At 48.6% G+C, this 20,268-nt stretch overlaps 1 protein-coding gene across 1 annotated transcript; it reads right to left on the bottom strand.

The window, feature by feature from the left end:
- Nucleotides 1-6,599: 6,599 nt before the first annotated feature.
- Nucleotides 6,600-11,560, bottom strand: LOC119311472 (O-fucosyltransferase 6-like). The gene is made up of 9 exons (XM_037587100.1): nucleotides 11,322-11,560; nucleotides 10,791-10,878; nucleotides 10,437-10,513; nucleotides 9,694-9,782; nucleotides 9,397-9,580; nucleotides 8,274-8,455; nucleotides 8,087-8,189; nucleotides 7,677-8,008; nucleotides 6,600-7,571 (listed from the first exon to the last, which is right to left on the bottom strand). The coding sequence occupies exons 1-9, from the start codon at nucleotides 11,490-11,492 to the stop codon at nucleotides 7,058-7,060; spliced, it is 1,740 nt and encodes a 579-aa protein (XP_037442997.1). The 5' UTR covers nucleotides 11,493-11,560; the 3' UTR covers nucleotides 6,600-7,057.
- Between the last annotated feature and the right edge of the window lie 8,708 nt (nucleotides 11,561-20,268).

Raw genomic sequence — 20,268 nt, 5'->3', positions numbered from 1 at the left:
CGATGTGTGTAGTAATAGTAGTCGATACTGGCAGGAGTCAGTCTACTTGTCACGGACGTGATGCCTATATTCATGATCATTGCCTTAGATATCGTCATAACTGTGCGCTTTTTCTATCAATTGCTCAACGGTAATTTGTTTACCCAATGTATGCTTTCTTTCAAGAGAGAAGCCTCTAGTGAAAACTATGGCCCCGACCGGGTCAATATTTAACATATTATTTTCAGATCTATAAAATCAAAAAACACAAAAATACCTTGCTGCAGTTTATTTACCTTTACTTTATTTTGCACTTTTATTATCTTTTATACCTATCTCTATCAGATCTCATCTTTGCAAGTAACCGGTGAAGGGATTGACAACCCCTTTTTCGCGTTGGGTGAAAGTATTTTGTTTGTTTGTGTAGGTGCAATCGTTGGGGAGTTGTGTGTTCCTCCTACTAGATTGATACCTTGGTTCTTAAGCGATGAAAGTACTTATCTCTACTTTGTTGCATCACCCTTTCCTCTTCAAGAAAAAAACCAACGCAAGCTCAAGAAGTAGCAGTTAACGCCGACGCGTCCTCCTCATGACCAGCCGCATCGCCATGACCAGCCACGTCCAGTGTCGTGCCATGGCCAGCCAACACCATGGCCATCGCCCTTTACGTCGCGCCATGGCCATCGCCAGTGCCGTGTGTGCCCTGAACCACGCCCTAGCTAACGCCATGACCCACTCCATGAGTCGTGCCCTGTCCAGCGGCATGACTGGCGCCATCACCATACAGGCGAGACTTGTAAGCCCTCTAGTGATACCTCTGCACCGGATCATTGCTCTCTGCCTCCATCATCGTCCAATAGACAATCTCCACCAGAAGAGCGCCCGCCGTGAGCACTCTCAGCTTCTCCTCCTATGTGACACAACCGGCGATGCCGACTGTCTCCTCGTGGATCACTATTGGTCAGGGAACCACGAGCATATCTTGCGCAACCATGTGAGCTTCTACACATCACCAGCGGCCACCTAAACGAGGATTGCCACCAGCAAATGAGTGATCTGCATTGTGTCTTGCAGATTCGATGGCAACAGATGGGTGATCTATCGGCGACGGTTAGGGATTTGGGCGAGCTCGGGTTAGGGATTTGCGTGAGATGAGGGATTTGGGTGAGAGAGAGAGAGAGAGAGACGAAGAGACAATGAAACAGAGAGAGATGAGTAGTGGAGTGGAGGCGACTGGCTTATTGAATAAGGCAGCGGCAATTTGACTACTAGACGTGTGTGACCAACATGTGGGCCCAAGACGATGACCCTGGCAGGTGGGACCACGGTGGAGCGTGGGTGATTTTCCAAAAAAAGTGAGGTTTGTTTTTTGCAAAGAGCTGCATCACGTGGTGGCGCTAGAGCGATCGACCGTCGAGGGGACCGTATATTGGACCGTACATGTTACATATTTTCATGTATAGGGATCGCATTGTAGTGTTTCTCGAGTTGCAGTACTAAACTGTTAGGCGCCAGAGAGTTAAAGGATGAAATGTATAATTGTCTCTCCAATATGGTATTATTTGGCTTTGTAAAGCTATGCTTATGCTGATTTCAATCGTACCTCATTCTTCAAGCATCTTTTCTTATCAAACAAACTCTGCAAAGTAACAAAAGCGGAAGCAAATCTACTCACACCGACCTTATGATATCTCTCCTGTAGAAATCCTTATCAATGCCATAGTCTTGTGATACACATAGATGAAGATGGCGAGGTTCTTTGTTTGATCTATCGCTCGCTCATATGGCTTAACCGGCAGGCCTATGGCTTCGGCCTCTTGCTTCGTCTGGTTTCGGAGCTTCGGGCTGGAAGCCCTTGCTCCTCGATTGGTGGTCGTGTGCTCTGGTGGTGTCGCGCGGGCTGCTGGCTTCTATGGCAGGGCTCGGCAGACGACCAGATCTGGCCGGACTCTGGTGGATTTGGCTTTTTGTCTATCTTTGGCCAACAACGAGGATTGGGGTGGCTCCCACTTGGTCATGGCACGGTGACTACACGGGAGGCTTGTGGGCCAGCGGAGGTGCGGGTCGGCTGCACGGGGAGGTTGTCGTTTTGCTCTAGGCGAAGGCCTGGCTGGTTTTTTGCTGGCCGGTGGTATCAGCGTCCGTGGGCGTCGTTGTTCTCCTTGGAGGCACCACTATGGAGGTTTGCGACCCTGACCCTGGATCTTGTTCTTTTGGCGAAAGCCTAAGAGCATCTCCAGCCATTCGGCCCTCCAGGGCGCATAAAAATCACCCTCGGGGGGCGAGCCGGTGATTCTTTCGGCGCTGGGGGCGGTTTTGCACCCAGTCGTCGCCCCCAGTCGTCGATTTTGGCCCACTTTTGAAGCCCCATTTCGGCAAAAAAGTCCCATATGGGCGAGAATAGGCCCATATTCGGCGTGGTTCGCCGTGGCTCGGCGTTCAATTATCAACATAAATAATTTTTTATCACATATTTCATCATAGAAATTTCAAGTACTTCAACAAAATAGTACAACAACAAATAGTTCAATACAAATTATATAGTTCAACAAATAAAAACTCATATTTCATCACACGTCGCGCCCTGTGTCGCCCTTGAGCCTCCATAGGTGCTCTATCAGATCTTGCTGCAGTTGATGATGCACCTGTGGGTCTCAGATCTCCTGACGCATACTGAGATAGGCAGTCCAGGTTGCCGGTAGCTGGTGATCAACTTGGGCAAGAGGACCCTGCCGGTGGTATGGTTCAGTGTCAAACACTGGCTCCTCCTACTCGCTCTCAATGATCATGTTGTGCAAGATGACACAGCTGGTCATGATCTCCCACATTTGATCTTTCGACCAGGTCTGAGCGGGGTACCGGACAACAGCAAATCGAAATTGGAGCACACCAAATGCCCGCTCAACATCCTTCCTGCAAGCCTCCTGAATCTTCGCAAACCAGGCGTTCTTGTCTCGAGGCACAGGGTTTTTGATGGTCTTGACAAATGTCGACCATCTCGGATAGATGCCATCAGCTAGATAGTACCCCTTGTTGTAGTGTCGCCCATTGATCTCGAAGTTCACCGGAGGAGAATGACCTTCAACAAGCTTGGCAAAGACAGGAGAGCACTGCATCACGTTGATGTCATTGTGAGTTCCTTGCATACCAAAGAAGGAGTGCCAAATCCAGAGGTCCTGTGTGGCCACCGCCTCAACTACCACACTACAACCGCCTTTGGCGCCTTTGCACATCCCCTGCCAAGCAAATGGGCAATTCTTCCATTTTCAATGCATGCAGTCGATGCTTCCAAGCATCCCAGGAAATCCTCTTGCTGCATTCTGTGCTAGGATCCGAGCATTTCTAATGCATGCAGTCGATGCAAACGATGCCGGTTCTTTGCTTTCACCCGGCCCGGCGCCGAGCCACCTTGCCGCGGCTTTTCATTGCTCGCTAGCAGCTGGGCGAGGGCGGCGAGCACCATGAGATGCTCTTCTTCCTGGACGTCGGCCTCGGCTTCCTCCTCCAGCAGCGTGGCGAGCACTTCCTCGTCATCCGAGTCCATCGCCGAGGCAGGCAAATCATCGAACACCTTGCGCGCGGTGGGCGTGCACCCACCGCCAAACTGCCCCTCCGCGGCCGGAAAGGGTGCCCGGAAACGCCCAGCTGGTGCTGGAGGGGTTGTCGCGTCGTACCTATGCCTTTTTCCGGCAGGGAATCGCTATCTATCGGTGAAGAGCGGCGGGGCGGCGAGGGGCGGCGCCGGGATATACCTACTTGCGGCTGAGAGCGCGGGGGGTGGGAGGCGGTCGGGGAAGAAAATCTTGACTTTTCACCTGATGGCATGGGCCAGCCGCGCTTTTCCCTTGCGCCGGAGCCCCCAGGCGCCCCCCAGCGCGCCGGGTTCGGCCTGCGGCTGCCGGGCGGAAAAAAGGGCCGAACCGACGCTTTTCATCGTCCTGGGGGCGCGACTGGGCCATTTTTTTTTGGCGCCGGCGCCGAAAAAGTGGCCTGGGGGGGCTGTTGGGGGCGCGGCTGGAGATGCTCTAAGGCCTAGTGTCGGGTCGGGGATGGCGTCATTTCCTACGCCGCCCCCCTTGGGGGCGTCGCCTTGAAGATCTTCAATCCCATTCACACTCTTTAGGGGCTGGACATTCGCGACATTGTGGTCGGTAGGTGCCCGTCCGACAATGATGTGTGGTGTGTGGTGTCAAGTTTTTGCAACGATGATGATGACCGACTAAGCAGGGTCGCTGCAAGGCTTTGGTGGTCGTCTGTTTTCAGCGTGTTCAACAAGTTTCATCTTTGTCTCGTCATGCCGCCGCAGAGTCGGAGCTGCCTAGGTGGCGACGGTAACAGGTGATTGGTGGTCTTTGAGGAGGGCCCCCCTATATCTCGCATTCAGTGAGACGGATGGAACCCTCGCTGAAGAGTGGCACGAGTTGGGCTGGGCCATGCACGCTGGAATAACAACCTCGTTTTTTGTTTTTCTTTTTTGCTTTCCTTTCTTACTTTTGTTTATGCTTCCAAATATTCTAAATAAATATATTACAAAAACCACTATACATAAAAACATTTGAAAAATACTGACCAAGAATTTGAAAAATGTTGAATGTGTATCGAGAAAATGTTTATCACATACGAAAAATGTATACAAAAAATTTAAATGTGTATGAAACAATTTGATCATGTATTAAAAAGAATGTTAATCGAGCATTTAGAAAAAAATGATGAACAAGTGCTTCAAAATTTTTAATCAAGCATTGGGAAAATGTCAAAAGTGTACAGAAAAAATGTTGACAATGTATTTAAAAAATGATGAATATTTTATCATGTATATAAAAATGTTGATCAAACATTTTAGTTTTTTTTGAAGAAGTATTTGAAGAATGTTAGTCGAGCATTTGAAAAATGTTAAATGTGTATAGAAAAAATATTCACCATGCATTAAAAGTGATGGAAAAATCTGATCATGTATATAAATTTTTAATCAAGCATATGAACAAAAAATGTGGAACAAGTATCTGAAAATGTTAATGTGTTGAGAAAAAATGTTAATGTGTTAAAAAATGTTGATATTGCATTTAAAAAATGTTAATCAAGCATCTGAAAAATGTTAAATGTGCATAGGAAAAATGTTGACCATGTATTAGAAAATGCTATCTTGTATTTGGAAAATTTTAATTAAGCATTTTAAAAAATAAATATTTGTAAAAAATGTTGACCATGTATAAAAAATGTTAAAACTTGTACTGAAAAATGTTAAAGGTGTATTAAATAAATGTTGTTAACACATACAGAAATGTAGAATGAAAACCAAAAGAAACAAAGATACCCAAAAAATGAAAACAAAATAAACCAAGGAAAAAGGAAATAGAAAAATGAATAAACAAATGCAAAAATAATGAAAAAACGGAGAAGGAAAAAAAGAATAGAAAAAAGAGAGAGAAAATAAAGAAAAACAATAAAAAAGAAAAAAAAGGAGAAAACCCAGTGAAGAACAGAATAAAAACAAAGCAAAAAAACCGGAGAAGAAACAGTGGAAAACCCGGCTTGTTTCGAGTTAAGTAGTCCTGTCGTACTACTCTATGAAGAACCCAAGGCAATCCCAGTGGCTAGCTACACTTGCCTCAACGTCAAGGGTTCGAATCAACCTGTGCACTCTCAAGGGTTCGAATCAACCTGTGCACTCCCTTTTCTACTCTCTTTTTCCTTTCTTAACTGTGCGCGAATGCGCCGGCCTGATTACTGTAGACCCCTCAGTGAAACATCCTATCGTCTCAGACCCTTCAGTGAAACATCCCATCGTCTCGCTTATTGCGAGATATACTCGCCGCTTTGAGGATGTCTTGGTTGGCGCGAGCTCTGAATATTTCTCCGGTGTCTGGTGGTCTTCAAGTCGGAGTTGTCTGGGCGTCAGCATGGGTGGCCGAGTATTTGGCATGGGCGACATTGGTTCTGGCGTCTGTCGCGACAAGGACTTCGTTGATGAAGTCGATGGTGAAGTCGGAGTCGCAGTCTCGTGGAGGAGTGATGACCATGGCACTTGTTGACAACCTTGACTATGGGTTTCTTCTCTGTGACTTGTGTATCATTGCCTTGTGTAGGCTGTTGTGACGGTTTTAGTCTGGTTCCGTATGTTAACCGGGCAACCCTTCTCTTCTTTTTTAATGATTCGAGATCCTCCGGTGCCGACCTAAAAAAAATACAATCCATTTAGGCATGTAGCCGATGAGTGAGCACATGCAGCATTGCACCCCAAAGATGGAATCTCGCCTGAGCTAAACCATTGTTTTTGGCTGGACAGCTGACAGCATATACACCCAGCACATCTCACAGTATATATTGCAGCATATATCCAAACTTCCGCTTCTGTAGAAATGTTTCAGCACTCGCATTCTATTTTTATTGAAGAAAATAATAATTCAATACTGGTTTGTGGTTCTATATGCTATTGAAAAATACACATTAAAAAGGCAAGGGCTTGTGTGCCCGGTGCAGTAGAAACACTCGATGCAGTAGAAAACAATGCGATTGAAACGCTACAGTAGTACAAATGCACGAATGAATGTTTACTCAAATCTTACAGAGTGAACATGCACCCCTTAGCAAAACATGAGAAAGCATAGTGCAAAGACCAGTAAAGCTTGAACTGTACCATAAGTTAAGAACAATTCGGCACTGTATCAGTTCATAATATGTACTGTAACAACACATGAGATTCTTCTCTCTAGAGGAACAACACAAGAGATTGAAGATGTCACATGTACGAAAGCTTTGGCCAGGAGAAGAGGACAGAGATTTGTAATGCAGAACGAACACATTCCGACGAGCTACAGACAACGGTGCAAATGTTACGAACTCTAAAGAGAACTACTACCAGAGAGGCCAAATTGAGGCCGCCCTTGTTGGGCCAGGAGGGAAGGGGAGAGGATGTACAGCTTCAGTCCACCACAAGATCTATATGTACACCAGAGGCAGCGGACCAGCTCTACTCTGGACTCTGGAGGGGTCAATGTGCATCAGTTTCTACCACATACAACACTTGTATTGTATGCAAATAACTCAACTAATTCCTCCAAGCTGTATAGCAACTCGGCTAATCCGAAAGGATCTCCTCCAGCTCGGAACCCTCCTGTCTGACCGAGGAATCATCGTCGGCCTCAGCTTCGGTAACAATTACCTCTTCTGTCGCAGTGGGGTCGTCTTCAATGACCATCTCTTCTCCAGCGGCAGGACCGTCTTCAGTAATCATCTCTTCTCCTGTCCCTTTGGGATCGTCTTCAGTGTCAGATCCATCCGCCTCTTCATCGGTGTAGACAGGATATGCTGGTTCACCGATGGCCTTCCTTATTCTCGTGCGGTTAACAATTTCCTGATTACTACCAGGGCTCGATTTATTTTCATCCGTCTTTTCGCATATACACGCAGCAGGATTGGCATGGAATTCGCCTCTTCCTGGCATGACTTCCATGGGATCTCCCATAAATCCTTTCTGGACTTTTCGCACCTGCGACGAGAATTTGTCCCATGACATATTTCCCCTGTTTGTAAATAAGTGGTAGAGCTGTTTGGCATTGGGCCGGATTGTTCTCCTGTGGCCAAAATATCTCCTGCGAGGAGCAGCATCACACAGTCAGAATTCGTAAATGTACTAAGATGAACAAGAAATACAAATGGCCAACAGAGATATACAACAGAAAGAACAGAAGCATCACCTCCGCCCAGCAAGTATTTTGGCCATGTTGCCATTATTGTTAGTCACAAAAGCATCACTTCCATCACAGACAATGAAATCAATTGCAGCCATGCGGGATGAGTGTCTCAAGAATGGAGTCAACTCATCTTTGCTTGACAATGATTCTTTTGTATGGTAATTTGGGAAGAGCGCTTTGAGGGGTGCCAAAGTTTCTTCCCCTCCATATATCTCACCAGAAGCAGCATAGATATGGACATCGCTTCCATAGCCCAATGCCCTCAACAGCAGCCCTACCTCCTCCGGAGTTAGTGGGCACCTACCTTGCCTTCTTCCTTTCTCTGGGTTACTTGTCTGAAATTTAAGAACACAACAGGTTAGCAATAGGTAGCTTTAGCTCACTATCTAACTGAGACATTAAACTGTTCATACATGCAAGGTTTTCCATCGCTTGCGAATGGCACCTAGATCTCTTCTCTCCTTTTCTCCACCACCATAGTAACACCCAGAAAAGGCAAGCATATCACTTTCAAATCTGTCATAAAGGAGTGAACTTAGATAGATAGAATTATGACCAAAGGACAATGTGTAGATCAAGGTCAGCTTCAACTAGCTGTACCTCAGATGAAGAGCAATAAAATATTTGCTCTTCTCTCGCATTCGCTGTATTAGCTTTTCACCCAACTCTTGTATTGGATCAGTAAATCTCAAAGCATGGTAATTTACTCTGCAGCGCAGTTTTTGTAGGTCAGTGTCCAACTTATTCGAGAGCCTATAGTCATATTTAGTCAGTCGAAGAGCCTGCAACACGAGATACATAGTAAATAAGCTATGTTAGTGCGGATTTTCCATTTACTGAAATCTATCAAAATTAACCGGATCCACAAAATGAGCTTAAAAGAGAATCAAACTACAGACAGGCACAGAAAGCAACACAATGTACCAAGAAGTTACAGAATGAATAGAATGGCACCATAAATGGAAAACACCCCTACATAGGTAAATTCGGTAAAGGTTGTCTAAGTTACTAGAAAGAAAATCAACTGTCAGAGTATCAGGTAGTAACTGGCCAGTTAATCTAACGAATGTCCATAAATGCTTAACTTTTTTTTGAAAAGGAGGTTGAAACCCCCAACCTCTGCATCATTATGATGCACACGGCCATTTGTTATTATAGTCAACGCAAGGCAACGATGCAAAAAAATCAACAAGCAGAGTGCACAACATAGGCAACCACGGCCGAACCATTACAAGGCATGAAATTAACACCTATGATCAAAGTCAACTTCTTCCACAGCAACGCCTCCAAGAAGGAATAAACGCCCTCATGTCCTCATCGACATGTCTGGCCGGAATGGCATGGACAAGGATTTTCATCCTGATAGCTAAGAACAGCCAATGAAGGCCAGCGCAACAGCAAGGAGACACCGCCTTCAACAAGGCAACGAAGCAAGTTCGTTGCTGCTGAGACTAGAGTTTTCACCCCGAACCCTGAAGCGGTGCTCCATCATAATATTGGTGCCGGATATTCCGATAGTTGCACAAGCCAATACTCCCCGCCAGGCCAGAAAGGCACTAGCAAATAAGTGGGACGTCTTTTAACGGGGTTTAATATGCTGACATGTTGCGGATGACAAGAACATCAGGAGAATTTCGTATACAACATATAAAGCAGAGTGATGAGGGCTCCTACTTCTTTCTAAAATGAGGGTTCCTAGTAAGCCAAAAGGCCAACAACTTACATGTTTCTTCAGAAGTGCAGGCAAGACACGCTTCAAGTAACATTGTGGAGTACACTTTCGGGGTATACGCATTTTATAAGGTCGCACAGCTTTACCTCCTTTTTGTGGAGGTTCTTTGATAATTTTGACATCCTTCGCAAGAAATGAAATGAACCAGTCGATATCAAAGATTTCGGAAAAATTGCTGCAGCAGATATTGCATTAATTATAGAACAAGTGCAAATGGTTCACCTTAAACAATTGAACAGTCATAGAAGACCATGAGTTCAAATTTGGGAGCATTCACTAATTGCATACCTTGAATCTTTCCAGAAAGATGTTTGGTCCAATTTGGGAACAACAAGTGTAGCGTTTAAAATGCGTGCAGCAACTACAGAATCAACTATCTGAAAATAAGCAAATGGCATGACTTGACTGATATACATAGTCCAAAGGTACAAGACAGAAAAAAACACGCACACTTTAGAGTTGCAAGTAATGTACAAAGCATGAGTGCTGCAGTAAATTGTTATTCTGTGTAACTCATGAATGAGGATGGAAACTATCAACTCTATAGCCATAAGGAAAAGAAATAAGGCTCAAGAAACAAAGGAAGCTGGTGCCACATAGCATACTGGCAAATAGATCTGCTCTTCTGTTTTTTTTTTTTTTGTTGAATGAATGAACTAAGTTGGTGATTTCTTTAATGGAAATGGACAGGAGAGCACATTGTTTCAAAAAAAAAACTGCCAAATAAATACCACATGCTTCTAATGTGTAGGTCTAGTCCGGTCCAAAAAAAAGTGTAGTTCTAGCCCAACAGAAACTTCTCAAATGTATTCGGCATTGTATCAGAAGAATGGTATTTTGATATTTTCTTGGACAAACAACACTCAGAAGGGCACATAAACAAATTTAGATACTGCAAATATTTGAAGGAGACCCTGATGAAATATCTTAGACAATCAGTGAAGATGAGGTTAGTGCTTTTAATCATATCCATTCACACGCATGAGAGCATATTCATACAAGGGAGGGAGGTCGGGACAGGTGCACCTCACCCCTGTTCTCTGCTGATTCAGACCTCCACTTGTAACAATAAGCAAATATCGATCTGGTTGCGTGGCAACACTGGAATCTGCAGGATTTTAAAAAGGCTTTAGGAGGGAATTAGTAAAGTTGTCGTAATACAAAGATGACACCTCAAAAGTATTCCCAAAATGTAGTACTCTACAAGCACACTTTCCCTGAATGTAAGTTGCTTCAGTCAACCAGGAAGATCATGGCAGCTAGACTAATTTGAGATTAGATCATGTCTTTCAATTCTCGTACTCGTAATTGGAAAGTTCTGGAAGGAGACCTGATACACACAGAGAGAGATATTCATCATCCACACCATGTACACAAGGGCTCACCGAGAAATTTTCCGCTAGAGTGACTGCATCCATAGAAGTTGCTAGCGAGCTCCGAACCCCACAGATCTCTCGCAGTCCATCGACTTGTCTACATTTGGGTAACACGACAGCAACCAATTAATAAATCAGTTATATACTGAAGTTAAACACGGCCTGCTGCTTTCATCAATCAATCAATCAGTTATATCCAGTTTAAAACATATTAACACAAGAGAATTCGAAGAAGAGTGACCGAAGGAGCCGGTGCATTCAGATTAAACCCTCCACGGATCAAACCAGCTATGGTAGGACTAGACCAGGTTACAATCATCAATCCATATTCCATATTTATCAAACAATCCATCCGATACATGAATCACGAGTAAATCCTCGCATTGCCGGAGACGTCCCCGCCCGCCCTCTTACCCCTGCGTTTTCGGCGGCCGAGCTGTTCGGATGTGCACTCGCGCACAGAGAGCGAAACAAGACATCGAATCGAACTGCGCGAAGGGGCGAGGGATTGGGGGGAAGAGCCGGAGCTGGCGTCCGTACCGGAGGGTGGCGGAGGGATCGGCGGGAGATGCCGGGGTGGCGGTCCGCGAGAGGCGGCGTGGAGATGGCGATGGAGAGGAGCGAGACGGCGAGGAAGAGCAGGAGGAGCGCCGCCACCGCCGGCAGCAGGGCGCCGCGGCGCGGGTGGGCGCGGCGCCTCGGGTAGCCCATCTCCGGTGGGGGCAAGGGGGGACGGGCGGCGGACGACACGGGTGACGCGGCGGGGCGGTCGCCGGGGCGGCGGCGGCGACATAGATCAGGGGCTATGGCATCGGCGTCGGGGATTTGGGGCTCGCGGCATTTTTGTCCCTAGCGCACCTTGCCGGAAATGGAGATTTCTATTTGAATATTGGTTCGCTGTATTTTTTTTGTAATATAAAGCGCTTATTAAACGTGGCCTGGCCTTTTTTTTTAGAGAGAACGTTGGCCTTTATTAATCAGCAAACAAATTACACAGAGTCTCCCGGATGCAATCCAGAGCAGAATGAAAAACACAAGGACTCACAGAGTTCAGACTAGACTTAGCAAGCACATGAGCTAAAATATTACAATGCCAACGAACATGCGAAAACGAGACCGAAGACAAAGATCGAGCGGCCATCTTGATATCAGCGACGACCGCACCCATCATGGAACGGTCCTGGACTGAAAATTGAATCCTCTGAATCACCGAGAGGCAATCAGACTGAAAGATCACCCGATCATAATTCTCCTCACCCGCCAGCAACACCGCCCGTCGGAGCGCCAAGGCCTTAGCCAACTCTGTGGACGAGACACCGGGCAAGGGTTCGGAAGCAGCCGCCACACACTGGCCAAAATGATTCTGTACCACCACCCCCACCGCGGAAGAAGCACTTTCGGAGGAAACCGCAGCATCGGACGATACCAAGAACGTACCAAGTGGCGGCGGAGACCAACAGAAGGCAGACCCCGAGGAATCACGCCTAGAGGCAGCAGCAGGCTTGAAGAGGTGTTGGAAAATCATATCCACATAAGCTCTCGCCCTTGCAACAGTGCGCTTTGGATGAGGAGGATCCGGTTCGTTGCGAGCACCATTACGGGCTTCCCAGATGTGCCAAAGTGTGACAGTGATGACAGAGATATCCCCGTCCAAACACCGACCAAGAAGCTCGAAAATCCACTGTTTTGAAGACATGAAAGAGGAGTGACACAAATGAAGACCAAATACCTCCTTGATTTCCTCCCAGACCAATCTTGCATGGACACAAAAGAGCAACGCATGCTCAACACCCTCAGCCCGGCCACAGAATACACAATCTGTCCTTGTTGGAACATGGCGACGCTGCAGCTGTTCGCCCGATGGCAGACAATTGTGAGCAAATCTCCATAGCAAGATTTTCATTTTGTTCGGAACCTTGATGTTCCAAATCTTCTTCCACATCTTTTCCTCTAAGGGCCAACCTGAATGCTGCCCCCCACTGTCGGTGTCAAAACCGGCGGATCTCGGGTAGGGGGTCCCGAACTGTGCGTCTAAGCGGATGGTAATAGGAGACAAGGGACACGATGTTTTACCCAGGTTCGGGCCCTCTTGATGGAGGTAAAACCCTACGTCCTGCTTGATTAATATTGATGATGTGTGTTACAAGAGTGGATCTACCACGAGATCAAGGAGGCTAAACCCTAGAAGCTAGCCTATGGTATGATTGTTGTTCGTCCTATGGACTAAAGCCATCCGGTTTATATAGACACCGGAGAGGGCTAGGGTTACACAGAGTCGGTTACAATGGTAGGAGATCTACATATCTGTATTGCCAAGCTTGCCTTCCACGCCAAGGAAAGTCCCATCCGGACACGGGACGAAGTCTTCAATCTTGTATCTTCATAGTCTTGGAGTCTGGCCGATGATGATAGTTCGGCTATCCGGACACCCCCTAGTCCAGAACTCCCTCAGTAGCCCCTGAACCAGGCTTCAATGACGACGAGTCCGGCGCGCATGTTGTCTTCGGCATTGCAAGGCGGGTTCTTCCTCCGAATAATTTATAGAAGATTGTGAACACCAGGATAGCGTCCGGCTCTGCAAAAATAAATTCCACGTACCACCGCAGAGAGAATAAAATTACACAAGTTCAATCTGTTGACGTATTTTGTGGCGTGACGTCACACCATTACCAAGCCTTTACTCAAATTGTTTTTATTGTTCCACCTCCGTGCGTTTAGCGAGGCGGTTTCCTTGGCATGTCTTGTCGAAGCAGAGATCGTGTTCCCCTTATTCCGGGATTCCCATCAATACGGACGTGGGTAACCCAACCGCGCCCGTTGCCACGCCCCCTCCATCGAAGGCGGGTTCCAAACGGTCACGGGGATGGCTCTTGGTATTCTCCCTCTTTATAATGAGACCAAGGCCCATTCTTTTCCTTTAATCCTCTATCGAATCCGCCCCTCGCCCCGAGTTCCAACACCCAGGGCTCCATATTTGGGTACCTTCGATCTTCGACAATGTCCGGCCCCGACCTACGAGGCCGGCGGATGCCCTCCTCCATCACGGAAGAGGACGTGCTAAAGCTAAGAGACGCCAGGTACTTAACCTACGAGATTTTGCATAGGCTGCCTGCCCGAGGGCAAGTTATTCCTACTCCCGAGCATGGCGAGAGCGTCGTGTTCGTCTCTCACCTCCGTCGGGGTTTAGGCTTCCCGACAGATCCCTTCGTGAGGGAGCTCATGTTTTACTATGGGCTGGAATTCCATGACTTGGCTCCGGAGTCTATCCTCCACATCTCATCATTCATTGTCGTCTGCGAAGCCTTCCTCCGCACTACCCCTCACTTCGGCTTGTGGCTCAAAACCTTCAACGTGGAGCCGAAGATGATTGAGGGGCGTCAGGCAGAGTGCGGCGGGGCGGTTATAAATAAGTGGGCCGATGCTCCATGGCCCGAGGGCTCTTTTTAGGAGGAGCTTGGCTTGTGGCAACAGAAGTGGTTCTATATCACCGCTCCCAGGGGTAGCAGGCAGAGGCTGCCGCCCGCCTTCCGCTCGGGCCCTCCATAGCAGCTGACATCATGGGTCAACAAGGGGCGTGACTGGGGGCCGTCCAAGGACGTTCCTCTGTTGCAGGACCGGATTCGAGGCCTCCAAGAAAGGGAGATCAATCTGGCCATAGTGGTACAGGTTATGTTGATCCGGCGCTTACTGCCCTGCAAACGTCGCCCCCTCCACTTGTGGGAATTTAATCCGGAGGGGCCACGAGCTCTTCAACACTTCATGGGTTTGACACCCGCGGAGATGTACAAACTGTTCTTCGGATCGCAAGAGATGCGTCCGGAATTGACCGAGGATGCTGGCCTAAGCTGCAATCGCCCGGATACTCAAGTAAGTAGCCTTGTGTCCGGACACATCGTCCATTTATTTAATGTGGGTTTTCCTTTTAACCAGCTATCCCTTGGACAGGAGTGGATAGCGCAAGCAAAACTGATACGGTGTCCGGCCCCCCTCCCTGAGACCACGCAGGATCCCGTGTTAATCAAGATGTTAGAGGTTGCACCTTCGGAGGAGGGCGAAGGAGGACACAAGGGATCTACCACCTCAGCCACGGAGGCTTTCAGTAAGGGAGGAATCGAGAGTCCCTCCTTCCAGGGAGAGAAGAGGACCGCTTCCGAAGACCCGGAGGCCAAGGCCTCAAAGCGGGGAAAGAAATCTGTACCGGAAGGTCCCGTGCCGGGAAGAGCCCCGGCCGAACTGTCTCCTCGGAGGAATCAGCCCTCTAGCGATCCGTAAGTAAAAAGGGGGGATTTTGTAATAGTGGACATCCCTGTTTAATTTCTAAAGGTAACCGAAGTTTTCACCTTGTAGTTCGGATCTCAGCCCATCTCAGCACAGCTCATCTTCGGGAGACCTTCATCCGGAGATGATGGAGAGCGAAACGCCTCCATCTTCCGCCCCATCGCGCGGGGCGAACGACCCTGAGGTGTCGTCGCGGAGGGTCTCCCCGAGTCCGGCGGGGCCAGAGAGTTCGACACCCATTGGAGTACGGCCGGTGGAGCTGCAAGATTTGCTTAAGAGGGCGTCCATCTCAGAAGATCACCGCACATTAATGGGTATGGTGATTGAGAGGATTTCGTCCGCCGAAAGCGGGTTGTGTGAGGCCGTCGGAAGTTTGCTGACGGGATTTGAGGTACGCAAAAGATGACATACCTTTTGACAGTTTTGCACATGAAGTGCGCCCTGTATAGATAGTGGCCCCTGAGACTTGGTATGCTGTCGAAAGCGACAGCGTGCCGAGGATCATAATCTCAGTTATAGATTGTCGCCTTTCCTATGCAGGTGGCGGAACGTTCGGTGGCCAGCCGGACTGATGGATTTGCCGAACTGAAGAGGCAGCTCGACGTTGCGGATGCGGACATCTCGCTGGTCAATAAACGACTCGATGAGTCACAAGGTATGTGGTTGCTCTGCGGTCGCCTAGTAAGGGAGCTGACGCCCATTCCTTACAATTTGTATGCCTGATGCAGATAGTGCTGCTGCTGTGGAAGGCCTCCGAGCAGAACTTGCTCGGGCCAAGGAGCAAGCCAGAAAAAGCAAGGTGGCTGCCTTGAAGGCAGCAGAAGAGCTAGAAGCCGAGAAGACTGCTCACTGCCGAAGCAGGGAGGAGATGGCCGGAATGGCCACGAAATTAAAAGTTGCTACCGACCGCCTAGATGTTCTTGAAGGAGAATGCCGAGCGGAGCAAGAGGACCTGAAGAAGGCCGACGCCGAAGCCAAGGATGCCCGTAGTGCGATGCGGGCTATGAAGGAGGAACTGCGTCAGGTCGGAGACATTGTGGCTGGAAAGCCCTTTATGCTGCGTAGGAAGTTCACGGACCCGAAGTATGCTCAGCTGGGCCGATTGTACGGTGCGGAGGATCCTTATCTGGACTTGGCGGCGAGTGCGGCGGACGCAGTCGTGCACTTTCGAAGCCAGGAGGATCACGAAATGGAAGAGCTTTTCTGGTCTCAATTCCATAGTCCGGAGCGTCCACTTCCGTTGAGTGATCGGCTGGTTGAGTGGGCTGAGCTGAATAGATTGTCCGGACTTTCCATGACGGATGTGGTCGCTCATCTGTGGCCGAAAGGGCCCAAGCCGAAGAGTTATTTTGGCTTGTTGCAGCAATTCCTTGGGGCGGTGCCGCGTATTGAGGCGATGAAGCGGTCGGCATGCATAGAAGGTGCACGGATGGCTCTCGCCCGTGGTAAGGCATACTGGGCGGAGATGGATGCCACCACTGTTGCATCCTGGGGTTCGGACAAAAGCCGATTCCCCACCGAGCACTATTTTGAGGAAGTCCTGCAGGGTGCTCGTATAATAGAGTCGCAGTGCTCGAAAGATGTTATGTTTGAATGACATGTATGATTTATGAGATCATGTTGATAATGCAATAACTTTTTATACTTGTGTGTTCAAGTATTGAACTATCTCCTGTGCGGCCGTATATGTATGAATAACCTGAAAGTTGCAGTCTTTGGCTTCAGCCCCCGCGCACATGGTGCGGGGGTGTTTGCAAAAAGAAAAGCGCTTTTTCACACTTAATCCAACGTCTTGGTCCTTTTAGGGAGGTGATAGCGTAGCAAACTAGGCAACCAGACTATAATGCTTTATCACTTTCACTTAGCCATAGGAGCTCGAATGTGGGGCTACTATATAGTCCCTAGCGGCACCGCTCCTCTCCGAACTCCGGGGCGCGTGTGTGCCTGACCGGGAAGCGGTCCTTCGTCAAAGCGGAGGAATTCTAAACATTCCAATGGTCGATCGAGTGGTTGACCAGTCTCTCGCTATATCATGACAGTCAGTTTTCGGCTTTCTCTACTGAGGTGCTCGCCCGGCCGAACCGGGGCACAATCGCAGTAGTTCTCCTAGTGCCGCGTTAGCCGATGATACGGAACGTAAGGCAGCAAAACACAGGAGCCGGGAAAACCCAACATTTGACCAAAGACATGATTCGGAGCTGATGCATATAAGGCCTAACTCGAGACGCCGAACACTCCCTAAGGTGTTCGATCTTTATAATACCGGGCAGAACAATGCCCTAAGCCCCTAGTGTCCAGGTTCAGGCAGGAACTTCTGACGCGGCCGATGCCAAAACGCCAGCCTCCTCCTCGGTTATGGTAGGAAAACAGGGGATGTGTATCAACAAGAGACAGTAAGAAAGGTTGACGCAGGGTCTTAATCTGAAAAGAATCCTTGCAACGGGTCCCTGCTGCACGTCTGCGCCTGTGTCTCCGTTGTGCTGTATCCTGGACGGGTGTAGCACGAGCTTCATCTGTAAAAGAGAAGGACTTAGTTTCCAAGAAATATCGTGCAGAGGTTGTATAAGAATAGAATAAAAGGAAGAAAATTGAGCTTTATTGGCTCTCATCACTTATACACACAGCCCCTTATAAAGGGGATATGCGGCTGGGAAGCCCCTTGCCGGACTCGCCTAACCATGTCCGAGGTCTGAATGACCTGTTTTAAGGGGCTTTGACCCGCAAGGTCTGATTAGTGTGTGGCTGTCGAGGCAGTCTCACGTTCTCCGTAGTCGAGGAACGCTCGGAGTTACTTTTTAATGAAATTATGCCACGTTGACCGGGCATTTTTAAGCATAAAAAATGCGTAATGTGGTATTGCGTTAGGGCCGGCGGAAGCTGCGCGCCCCAGTAGTGCTTAAGACAGGAGGTGGTGACATCCGGTTTAGATTCTTCGCACGAGTAGAATTTCTTCGTCGACAACGGCTACCAAGTGGGTGGTGGGTGGGCTTTGAATTTCTTCGTCGTTCGCATCCCAACTGTCCTGGTCGCAGTCCGGCCAGGGCTCTCTTGATAACGAGAGATATTTTAGCGAACTCAAGATGTCGCCGAAAGGTGAGTGTTGAAAGATGTCCGCTGTGGTGAACTCCATGATCGGCGCCCAATCGGATTCGATTGGAGGAAGCGCGGGAGGTTCGGAGTCCGGCAAGGAGTCCGGCACCTCAGAGTCACGAGCTTTATGAGGGACAAGGTCAGTGTTTGGCTCTATCGCTGTAGAGGTTGCAGCCCCCGAGGCGGTGTCTAGCCATCCGTCCTCGATCTACGCAGCCGGCTCCGAATTGAAGATCGGAGCGGGTTCGAGTGCGGCCTCCAGGGTACTGTCCGGCTGCAGAGCTAAATCATGCTTGCCGTGACAGTGCGGCACGCTCGGCTGTGGCTCGAATCCATCGAGGATCAAGTCCCCGTGGGTGTCAGTCGTGAAGTTCAAACTTCCAAATCTGACCTGACGGCCAGGGGCGTAGCTTTCGATCTGCTCCAGATGGCCAAGCGAATTGGCCCGCAGTGCGAAGCCGCCGAATACGAAGATCTGTCCGGGGAGAAAGGTCTCACCCTGGACTGCGTCGTTGATGATGGTCGAAGAAGCCATCGAGCCTATCGGTGACGACACAGAGGAACTCTCAATGAAAGCACCAATGTCGGTGTCAAAACCGGCGGATCTCAGGTAGGGGGTCCCGAACTGTGCGTCTAGGCGGACGGTAACAGGAGACAAGGGACACGATGTTTTACCCAGGTTCGGGCCCTCTTGATGGAGGTAAAACCCTACGTCCTGCTTGATTAATATTGATGATGTGTGTTACAAGAGTGGATCTACCACGAGATCAAGGAGGCTAAACCCTAGAAGCTAGCCTATGGTATGATTGTTGTTCGTCCTATGGACTAAAGCCATCTGGTTTATATAGACACCGGAGAGGGCTAGGGTTACACAGAGTCGGTTACAATGGTAGGAAATCTACATATCCGTATCGCCAAGCTTTCCTTCCACACCAAGGAAAGTCCCAGCCGGACACGGGACGAAGTCTTTAATCTTGTATCTTCATAGTCTTGGAGTCCGGCCGATGATGATAGTTCGGCTATCTGGACACCCCCTAGTCCGGAACTCCCTCACCCACCATTACCACTTTGCGCTGATAGAAACATGCTCGTCCTGCCTGAACGAACGAAGTATTGACCGTATCTTGTGAAAGGCTAGCGAGCATAGTCCGGACCACCCTCCGGATTAACATGTATCTTGAGAATGTCGTTAGCCACCTCCTCAGGGAAGAAAGCTCGCACTGAATCCTCATTCTAGCCCCCGCTCTCCTCATCAAGTAAAAGGTGGACTGTAGCCGAGCTTGGGATGGGTGATAGAGGGCGAAGCATAGCAGGAGGAGTGGAAGGGATCCAATGATCTTTAACAATGAGAGTACTCCTACCATCACCGATCCCCCATTGCACACCCTTCTTGAGCAGGTCTCGCCCATGCAGAATAGCACGCCAAGTGGCAGAGGCAGAACTAGAAGCAGACGCATTCCAGAAATCACCAAACGGAAAGTACCTTCCTTTAAGAACTCGAGCGCACAAAGATCCGAGATCAGTCAGAAGCCTCCAACCTTGTTTGCCCAACATAGCTTGATTGAAGAGCGCCATATCCCTGAAGCCCATGCCCCCGAGGGATTTTGGCGTAGAAAGCCACTGCCACGAGAGCCAATGCATTTTATTCTTGCCATCCTCCCGTCCCCACCATTGGTCAGACACAATTTGCCTGAACTTCTAGCAGATAGCCACAGGCAAACGGAAGCAGCTTGAAATGAAGGTGGGAATAGCTAGGGTCTTTGATTTCAACAAAGTTTCAGTGCCGGCTCTAGACATAGGACGATCAGACCAACCAAAAATGTTTTGCCACGCCTTATCAACCAGAAACTTGAAGGTACTAGTAGGAGAATTACCAACCTCCGTCGGCATACCCAGATATGAGCCTTGAAAGGATTCGTTGTTGATGCCCAACTATGCCTTAACCCTTTCCTTGACACTTGTGGGGCAGTTTCTGCCAAAAAACAGCGTTGACTTGTCTTTGTTAATGGCTTGGCCTGATCCCGAACAATAGGCATTGAGGGTAGACTCCAAAGATGCCACACTCTGAGAATCACTCTTCGCAAAGAAGATGCTATCATCCGCGAACAGGAGGTGTGAG

This window comes from Triticum dicoccoides, chromosome 5B (assembly GCF_002162155.2).
Source record: "Triticum dicoccoides isolate Atlit2015 ecotype Zavitan chromosome 5B, WEW_v2.0, whole genome shotgun sequence".
Taxonomy (NCBI): domain Eukaryota; kingdom Viridiplantae; phylum Streptophyta; class Magnoliopsida; order Poales; family Poaceae; genus Triticum; species Triticum dicoccoides.
Note: the sequence above shows the minus strand (reverse complement) of the source record. Positions and strands in the feature narration are given on the sequence as shown.